General features: G+C 45.1%; 1 protein-coding gene across 1 annotated transcript; it reads left to right on the plus strand.

Moving 5' to 3' along the window:
* Positions 1–3,157: 3,157 nt before the first annotated feature.
* LOC127579202 (beta-crystallin B1-like) lies at positions 3,158–8,690 on the plus strand. Its single transcript, XM_052031810.1, has 5 exons — positions 3,158–3,274; positions 5,367–5,485; positions 6,640–6,772; positions 7,399–7,541; positions 8,404–8,690. Exons 1-5 carry the CDS (start codon positions 3,158–3,160, stop codon positions 8,573–8,575), a joined length of 684 nt encoding a protein of 227 aa, XP_051887770.1. The 3' UTR covers positions 8,576–8,690.
* The last annotated feature ends 1,727 nt before the right edge of the window (positions 8,691–10,417 follow it).

A 10,417-nucleotide genomic window follows, 5' to 3' on the forward strand; every position in this document is an offset into this window, starting at 1 on the left:
TAAAGCAGCTTAACTGATTTGAGAACACTCTCCTGAGATACTTGGGACTTCTCACAATGTGAAAAGGACAATGAGATGGAATTTGCCACTGCTGTGACATTGCAATTGCTGGGGACATGCAGTGTGCAAATCGGCTGCAGATTCCAACAGAGGGTGACATGCAATTTCTTAGTTAACTTCAAGCTGATCTCTCTGGATGTCTTGTGGTTGAGATGGATGCCAAGTGAAGGCAGCTCTTTTTACACCAATACACTTTGGATATGAGAAGCCAGTGAAAGTCAAAGTGTTGGTTGTCTTGGATGAAAGATGGAGCAATGTCCTACTTGGGTTTTCATTTGCCGGAGGAAGGAAAACCAAGGAAACAAAGGAATTCCACAGCTAGGGAGTCCAGGCAAGAATGAATTGCAAAACATGGTTCATACACAGCACGTAAATACTCATTATCTTTCACCAGTTCCCCTCCCCATTCTAGTTTAATAGAGAAAGTTAGATTTGTTTTAATGCAGCACCTCTGCCAGAGTGGATGGGGCACCTTGGTCAGTATGGACCAATTGGGCTGCAGGGTCTATGTCTGTGCTGTATGATGTGTAACTCTATGGTACACCATCAAAGTTGAAGTGTTGTCACTGCTGCAATGTTGGAAATGCGGCAGCCATTGTTTGCACAGCAAGCTCCCAAGAGCAATACAATAATGACAAGGATGTTTATCTTAGTGATCTTATTTGAAGTTTGAACCTTGGCCTGGACTCTGGAATGAACTCCTTTGTTCTATTTTGAAATGTTGCTCCAGATTCTCACATGTTTGTCTGAGGAGACAGACAAGGCCTCAGTTTAACTTCCTATGCAAAAAAACCCCCAGCAGAGCTGAAACTGCAGCCTGGTTTTGAACAAGTCTTTGAGGTCAGATTTGAACCCTCAATTTTATTGACTCATTGCAGCTTGTGGTAAGCCATAATGACTCAGCTCCAAGCCCAGATACCGAACCCACTCAGGTGCTTTGTAACTGGTTGTGAAGGAACATGAAACTCAGGGTCAACAAACAATCCACTGGAGGAACTCAGCGGGTTGAGCAGCATCTGTGGGAGGAAAAGAAATGTCGACGTTTCGGCTCGAAACCCAGCATCAGGACTGAGAGTGGAGAGGGGAGATAGGCAGTATAAAGAGGAGAGGGGGAGAGGGGGAGTGGTGGGACGGGAATCCAAGGTGATTGGTGGACTGAGGAGGGGTGTAAGATGACAGGCAGGTTGCACCAGGTAGGGGAGGGCAGCTGGGGTGGAGCAGGTGAATGATGAATGGAGGCAGACAAAGAGAGAGAAAAGAAATGAGCGGCAGGTGGAGCGAGGTGGAGGGAGGGGAGGGTGGAGGTTGGAGACAGCTGCTGGAGGGAGATAAGCAGGAACACAAAAGGCTCCCAGTGCTGGAATCTGCTGTAAAAGAGGTGAGAATGGGAACCATTCGGGGAGAGGTGTATGGCAGGTGGAACCAGAACCAGATGGGGAAGGTGGTGTGGGTGAACTGTGTTGAACTCAGGATAACCTTGAATGATGATGGATACTGAATGGAGAATGTCCCCTAAAAGTCTGGGGAACCAACAAGTAAAGTCTAACTCAACATTTGACGTAAACTCATCACACGTTGGCAGTTTCCATCAGGTTTGTTTTTGCTCTGTGATTGGTGAGGATGGGTTCAATTTTGAGCACAAAACCCAGGCTGACTAGGCCTGTGCATATCATTGGGAGCAAGGAAAAGATCCCTGGCATTAGTTCAGAGATCATTTTGTTCAGTTTTCCAGGTAATAGTGGATAATGGTCTAATAATCATTATCACATCTCTGTTTGTGGGAGCTTGCTGTGCATAAATCAGCTGCCACAGACTGACATCAGTACAGTGACTACTTTTCAATATTATTTCATTGGCCGTAAAACCCTCAGGAATAACCAGTGGTCAGGCAAGGTGCTATAGGAATGTGGTCATTTCCTCCTTTCACTGAGGTTCTCCCAGTAAAGACAGAACTGGTCTGGAGTGTTTGCCTGGATTCTTGTGCTCTCCTTTGTAGTGAGACCTGAACTTACAACCTTCTGACTCAGTGCTATCCTCTGACACCTTATAGCCTCCAGATCAGTGTATGTCGATGTATGTTTTTTCCAATCCTCAGCATTGTTACTTGATGAACAAAACTCACATGTCAGTGGCCTTTTCTTTGTGTTGGGTCAGACAACATGTAAATCACTTTCAAACAAAGCAATGTGCTTGATTCAGCTGTCAGTGAGTTGAGATTATTCCACCCCACTGCCTGGGAAAAGTACTTTACTGCAATATGTGATGACCGGTAAGTTTGAACAGCAGACTCTGATGAGCTATCAGATCCATTGTCTGCTTTAGTTTGAGGGCTGTATTTGCCAGAGTATAAATTGAATGCTGAGTGCTTGTCAGGCATCAAGTTGGACCAGCGATCCACTGGTAAGAGACTCAGAAAACCCAGAGAGTGGAGAGCAAGGAAGCAGAAGGCTGGAAAGAGAAAAGGCATAGCAGAAGGAGTATCGTAAATGAAGGATCAACGAGAAGATCTAGAGAGAAAGTATTGAAAGAAGCTTTGATCAAACGTTTTTGTTAAATTGAGAGATCAGGGTGAAGAAGCTTCAGTATGATACACCAGCACTCCAGTAGGTGTGAAAGGAGTCAGCGAAGATCGAGGGAATATCAATGGTTGGAGTTTTAAAAAGTTCTTGTGTGCAAGGAATGTAAAGAGTAATTCCGGTTTAATATATTAGGGTCAGATACCCTGAGGGAAGAAGTTGTGAACTTCTAAGAATAACAAGATGTTGAGAACACACAGAACTCAAAAGAGTGAGATACTTTCTCATTAAGGCAGCTTGTTTAGCTTATTGTTGAGAAATACAGAATAGAATATAAACATTCAATTTCTTTTTTCTGATTATTAATTGGACAAATGGTTTGCTGATTGGAATTCCAATATTCGCTCATCCCAATTCAATTTGAAGCTGTTTGTATTGCAAATTGATAAGCTCGATAAATCATTATTTGAGGCATGAGGGTATTGATTTACTCAGTTTTTCTGCTGTGCTGTGTTGGGACAGGGGATGTGTTATATTTCTATCTCTTGTTCTCAGCTTCATATCGTACTTGAAGGTGCAGAATGTCTCAGACCACAAAGAGCCCCACCCAGGAAAAGGGCAACCCCGGCATTGGCCAGGTTGCCACTCCAGGCTCCAAGAACCCCAAGACCAGAGAACCAGGAATGGGCAACTTCAAGGTGAGTGTAATATCATGCCCCAAGTAACGTTGAATGGGTTAGCTCTGGTTTACTGTGGAATTAATTTTGGGAACTGGTAAAAGCCCTTGAGTGTATCAAGCTCATCCCTCCTTTGTCTGTTTAATTCCTCGTCATCGTATGTCTGTGCTATATTCTGAGAGGCAGGCAGGAGAGAGAAAATGGGGACTTAGAGATCAGTCAGCCAGCATTATGGAGTCACACAGAGTGGGAACAGGCTCTTTGACCCATCAATCTGCTCTGACCATCAAACACCCATTTTATACCAAGTCCTATTTTATTCTCCCCACATTCCCATCAATTTTCCCCACTCCCCTATATGCTAGGGATAATTTACAGTGGGCGATTGACCCACCAGCCCACACTTCTTTGGGATGTGGGAGGAATCTGGAGCACGTGGTCACTGGGAGAACATGCAGACTCCACTCAGACAGCACCCAAGGTCAGGATTGAACCCAGGACCCCTCCATCCTCTGAAAGGCGATTGTGGATTGGCAATAAATGCTGGTCATGCCAGAACACTCGGATCCTGAGAATGAATATTAAAAAAAACCTTGAAAAATTTTGTCCAAATTGTTGCTTAACTTTCTAAATTTCAGTGAATACAATTCCAGTTTGTATAATCTCCCCTGGCAGATAAATATTTGCAACAGTCATTAAGATCAAGTCAGGTCGAGTTTATTGTCATGTGCACAAGTACGGTGAGGTACAGGAACAATGAAAAACTTGCTTGTGGCAGCATCACAGGCACGGAGGTACAGACAACAACACACAGAACACATAAATTGTACAATATACTGAACTACCGGCCAGAGTTGAAGCATACTGATCCATAGACAAGAGTTTGAATCTCTACATGGGATCTCAGGAACTTAAATTCAAGTAATTAAATAAACCTGGAATTAAATACAAAGTAGTCTCAGTAATGGTAAGCATGAAACTACGGGATCGTTGTAAAAACACAAATGGTTCACTGGTGTCCTTCAAGGAAAGAAATCTGCTACTCTTACCCAGTCTGACCGATACTCCAGACCTACCAATGTGGTTAACCCTTTAATGTCTCCTTATTTTAAGGCAACTCAGGTCGGACAACGATTTCTAGGATTGCCTGTGACGTCACATTCTATAAATGAGTAAATTACATAAAGAAGACAGGTTCCTTTGAATGCTCCTCAGTATCACAAGTAAAGACCTTTATCTTCAGGCAAGCTTTTAAACACATCATTAGCTATGGAGATACCAAGCTATGGAGGCAGATACCACAGAGCCCTCCTCACTCCTTGGTTTCTGTGTACTGAGGAAGCTGACTATATGACCAGGTTTCAGATTCAGAGTTACTCTGTTTTACAGCATTGACTGAGTCTCTGGGTGCCCACCTTGCAGTCAAAAAAAGGTTACATAAAATATTTAGAAGTGTGTTCCATTGAAATGAGTCTGATTGAGTGGGCCTGAATTCTTTGAGATTCTCTGATTTTCCACAGCCAATTTGATGGAAATGCCAGAAGAGTAGTGTAAATGGCTGCCTTTGCCATTTGAATTGTATTTCAAGGTGAATGCCACAGATCCTGTAGCAAACCTCTGAAATTCCATGTTAGTGCATAGTTTTTGGCTGTCTTTAGGTGTCATTCAGGGAGGTTAGAACTGCAAAGCATGGAATTACTTCAATTGAAGCAGTGGGTTTGTGCATCAAAGTGCCCAGCATCCATATAGTCTGAGTGAAGCCCAGTCTGGTCCGTTACTAGTGATCTCAGGTGAGCAATTTCTGCCGTATTCATCCAAGGAAAATTAGCAGATTAGTGCAGACAATCTTGCTCACAGGATTGAGGCTAGGCTAAGGTTTGGAACAGAGGATCCAGTCTGAATTATTTTGGGACCTTCATTGCTCAATCCCCTAACATCTGATGTAAACTAACTAGTACAAATTTCATGTTATTGAAAGAAGGAGACAGCTTTGTACACTTCCTTCTGGAGACATTTGACCAAGTTAGGAACATTGACGTTAAAATGACATTGATCTCTGATCCACGGCTGAATGCTTGGCTTGTTACCTGATTGACTCCATCCTTTGCTGCAGATCATCATTTATGAACAGGAGAACTTCCAGGGCCGATTTGTAGAGTTCTCCAGCGAGTGTGTGAACCTGTGCGATCGCAACTTCGACAGAGTGGGCAGTATCCGCGTGGATTGTGGGCCGTAAGTGACCCTTCAAATGACCCTTCAAAGAGCCACTGGGCCAATGGGTAGAGGGGAGTGGACATATATGACAGCCCCTCATCGGTGTGAAGTTGTGACATTGAGAAGTGCTTCATCCATTTCCCACGCCCCACTGCTCTTCTGTGTTTATTGGAATGTTTCTGGGCCAGATAGGTGGCAGTTGCCAAAGTTCTGAGCAGTGGAGGGAACAGAATGAAATGGAACTTTGGAGACAGAATATCTATTTGCTCAGAATGAAGAAACGCGTTTCTTAGTCATACTGTTTTAAAGATGACAAAAAGAAGCGAGGCGTGCTGCTAAATGCTTGGTCCATCTCACTTCTGATCTTGTGACTGCAAATCAGTCAGTCCTTTTGAGGTTGGACCAATGTGATGTACTGGGATATAGGGAAAGTGGGAGAATAATGGGGCAGCTCTTCAAAAAGAGCTAGCACAGATTAAATGGGCCAAATAACCTCCTTCTGTCATAGAGTAAAACAGCATGGAAACAGGCCCTTCAGCCCAACTCGTCCATGCTGACCAAGATACCCATCTAAGTTAGTTCTGTTTGCTCACATTTGGCCCATATCCCTCTAAACATTTCCTATCCCTATACCTGTCCAGATGTCTTTTAAATGTTGTTATTGTACCTGCCTTCCTCTGGCAGCTTGTTCCATGTATGCACCACCTCTGCATAAAAAGGTTGCCCTTCATATCCCTCTTAAATCTTTCCCCTCGCACCTTAAACCTATGCCTTCTAGTTTTTGATTCCCTTTCCCTGGGAAAAACACTGTGTGCATTCACGCTATCTATGCCCTTCATGATCTTATGCACCTCTATAAGGTCACCCCCCTCTGAGGAATAAGGTCCTAGTGTGCCCAACCTCTCCCTATAACTCAGGTCCTCAAGTTCTGGCAACATTCTCATAAATCTTCTCTGCACATTTTCCAATTTAATGACATCCTTTCTAATAACACAGTGACTAAAACTGTACACAATATCCTCCACTATTCTATAGTCCTCTATAAACTTATCTACAGAAGATAAGAAACACTGTCTTTATTAATATATTCTATAACTTTGGTTCCAAACAGCTAGGAAAACTTGTTGTTCTTCCTCTTATTTAAGCTTATTTGTTTTTGTTTCTTACACCAGATGGGTTGCTTATGAGCAAGCAAACTTCCGCGGAGAGATGTTCATCCTGGAGAAGGGCGAGTACCCTCGCTGGGATTCCTGGTCCAACAGCTACAGGAGTGACCGCATCATGTCCTTCCGCCCGGTCTGTATGGTAAGTTGTCCACACCTGAGCGTGGAGAGTGGTGAAACACAAACAAATCAAATGTACGTGAAAGATATTCTTGGCGTAGTCACCTCTGTCAACCCCTTAATGTCCACTTTGACTTTGCACCAACACTGGGGAGAAAGTTTCAACAAGTCTCTCGTGCCTGGGTAGAACATGAAAGGAGAGGTCGTCAAACAACAGGATTCCTTGCCCTTCCAAGCTCGAGTCTGTTTCTCAGGCTAATCTTTCTTGTCTTTATTTTTGGCCAATGCCTTTGTTTCCTGTTTTGCTTAAGCTTTGAATATACCCTCCTACAATGTCTTTCATGCTCTTGTGACAGCTGGCTGTGTGCAGCTCGATTGCTCATCTCCCAGATCTCAACATGACTTCACTGGCTTTAAAATGCTTTGAGTTATCCTGAGGTTGTGAGGGCGCTTATAGAAATGTAAGTCTTTCACCTCACCACTGCTGTCGTCTCTCACTCTGCGCCTTGACCGACTAGATCCCACTTGTTGAGATTAGTTGGTGAGTGTACCCCCCCACTCCCCGTCAAAAAGTAGCCGTCAATGAAGGCAGAGGGAAAGGGAAATGTCGGATTCCCTCACAGTATGTTTTTATCCACTGCCTCACAGGATAACCAAGAGCACAAAATCAGCCTGTTCGAAATGGCCGAATTCCAAGGAAACAAGATGGAGATTATGGAGGATGACATTCCCAGTCTGTGGGCCTATGGATTCAGTGACCGTGTGGGCAGTGTGAGGGTCCACAGTGGCACGTGAGTAACTGCAGTGCAACTTATATGGAGAGCTGATGTCGCAGGGAGTTAAGGTAGCTTGTTCCGAATGTACTTGTTATCTGAATGGTGACAGATTGGGAAAGGGGGAGGTGAAACGAGCCATGGGTACCGGTTGCTGAAGCTAAGCACGTAGATTTTATTCCCTGGAACGTAGGAGATTGAGGGGTGACCTGATAGAGGTATATAAGATCATGAGGGATATAGACAGGGTGAAAGCACATAGACTTTTTCCCAGGGAAGGGGTGCTAAAAACAAGAGGACATAGGTTTAAGATCAGAGGCGAGAGATTTAAAAGGGACATCAGGGGCAGCTTCTTCATGCAAAGGGTGGTGCGTATTTGGAATGAGCTGCCAGAAATAGTGGTTGAGGTGGGCACATTAGCAACATTTAAAAACCGTCTGGATAAGTACATGGGTAGGAGAGGTTTAGAGGGTTATGGACCAAACATGGACAGGTGGGACTAACTCACTGGGCAACACAGTTGGCATGGATGAGTTGGGCTGAAGGGCCTGTTCCCATGCTGTGTGACTCTGTGACTCTACATACAGCAGGTGGTTGAGAAGACGAATTGTCTGCAGGCCTTCATAGGGTAAGGATTCAAACATAGGAGAGAAACAAGGGACTGCAGATGCTGGAATTTAGATGATAAACACTATGATGCTGGAAGAACTCAGCAGACCAGGCAGCATCTTTGGAGAAAAGCAGGCGGTCAACGTTTCGGGTCAGGACTCAAATATCGGAGCAGGGATGTCTCGCTGTGGCAGTGGCAGAGAATGGAGTCGGCAGAGTAATCCACAATAGGAAGGACGACTGATCTTTTCTCTCCCTCCCGCTGTTGCAGATGGGTTGGTTACCAGTACCCTGGATACAGAGGATACCAGTACCTGTTCGAGATGGGGGACTACAAGCACTGGAACGAGTGGTACGCCCAGCAGCCCCTGATGCAATCCATCCGCCGTCTCCGAGACATGCAGTGGCATCAGAAGGGCTGCTTCCAGCCCGCCACCAAGTGAGGAGGCTTCACCTCCCACCACCCACAGAGGGCACTCACCCAGCTTAGTCTGTTCAGGGAGTCAGTTAAGATAAAGGTCCCGATCCCTATTTTTAATTCACCTGGAGCAGGTAATTTCTCTGCACTTCACAATGTAAAGCAGGTTTTTCAGAATCCAAAGTGTACATTATGATGCAAATAAAGAAAGTGGATGAAAAGTTATCGGCTTGGTCTGGTTCATGCGGCAAGTAAGCATTTGCTGCATTTCCCTGAAGGGGTGGAACTTGTCCTCAGGACCTACAGCAGAGGTGGACTATAGGGATTTGGATACCTGAGGCACTGGACCTGGAATCCAGTCCTGTTGATTTAACTGAACTGATTTCAGAAGCAGAGTTCAACGTGCAAGTTTTATGTGTTGTGCTTTTGGCTTAAAGGTCTGAGGAAGCACTTCTGTGTTCTCTTGGGACAGGGTTCCATGAGTACAATAGTCCTCTGTACCATTCTTAAGTAGCGACTGACCATGCATGACATGCTGGGCAGTGGTTACTCCTTGTTCACTGCATTCGACAATGGGCACTGGACACTGTGAACAATATAGGTCCAAGGGGCTGTGGACCCCATGATCACTGGACACCATGGACAACATGGGTGCTGAACACTAGACCCTATGGACAATATAGGTAGTAGACACAGTGGGCATGGGACACTTTGGGTTCTGGACATAATAGACTGTGGACACTATGGACACGGGACACTATGGTGCTGGATACTTGACACAATGAACACTATGGTTACTATGGATAATGGACACTACTGTACACTACGGACACTGGATACTATGGGCATAGGTAATGGACACTATATATATTAGGCACAACAGACATTGGACATAATGAACACTGGACTCTATGGATACGAAACACTATGGACACGAGACTCTATGGACACTCTGGATATTGGACACCATGGACACTGGACACCATAGGCATTGTGGCTAGTGGACCATAAGCCACTCAATGTACAACTGCAGACTGTTCCTCACCACCCTAGATATTCAGTTCCAAGATCGGAAGGGTCTGCCGCCCATTCATTGCTGGCAACCAGAGGTGAACGATGGGCGATGGCAGGGTACCTGACTGCACTGAACGTGGCTCGGGACCTCTCCCCACACATACTCCTCATGGCACAGTTGCAGGAGAGAAGTTAGCAGGGCTGGCTCTGGCTGGCACCTCTCTCCTACCAAGCCAGCTGTTGTGATAGCCAGTTGGAAGAAAGATATTTTGCCAATGTGATGTTGATTACTCACCAGAGACCTGGGTTCAATCCTGGCCTCTGGTGCTGTCTGTGTGGAGTTTGCACATTCTCCCTATGACCATGTGGGTTTCCTCCCACATACCAAAGATGTGCAGGTTGGTACATTAATTGGCCACTGCAAATTGCCCCTAGCTCTTCCATGATGCCAGACTCCCTGCATGAAAAATACAGCTTCATGTTACTGAGCTCCATGTTTTATTACTCTGACTCCAGGAGTGCGTTGCGTATTGGGGTGAGCGGGTGGGCAGTGGTGTTGTGTTGGACAGCACTCTAACCTCTGAACTGTATGCTTGTGTGTTGAATCTCACTCCAGAACACTAATGGAGCAATGGACTACTGCACCACCAGAGGGGCTGTCCTTAAGAGAAATGGTTAAGCCAGATCTCCATGTTATCTCAGAAGGATGTAAAAGATCCTGCAGTTTTAGTCAGGGAACAGTGGGAGATTTATCAGGTTATGATATAGTTGAATTAAATGTCAGGACTGGACAACACCTTGAAGTCCATGCATCCTGCCCAGTCCCAGAGGTTAAGAAATCTCTGTCATCTCC

Source organism: Pristis pectinata, chromosome 17, assembly GCF_009764475.1.
Source record: "Pristis pectinata isolate sPriPec2 chromosome 17, sPriPec2.1.pri, whole genome shotgun sequence".
NCBI classification, from domain to species: domain Eukaryota; kingdom Metazoa; phylum Chordata; class Chondrichthyes; order Rhinopristiformes; family Pristidae; genus Pristis; species Pristis pectinata.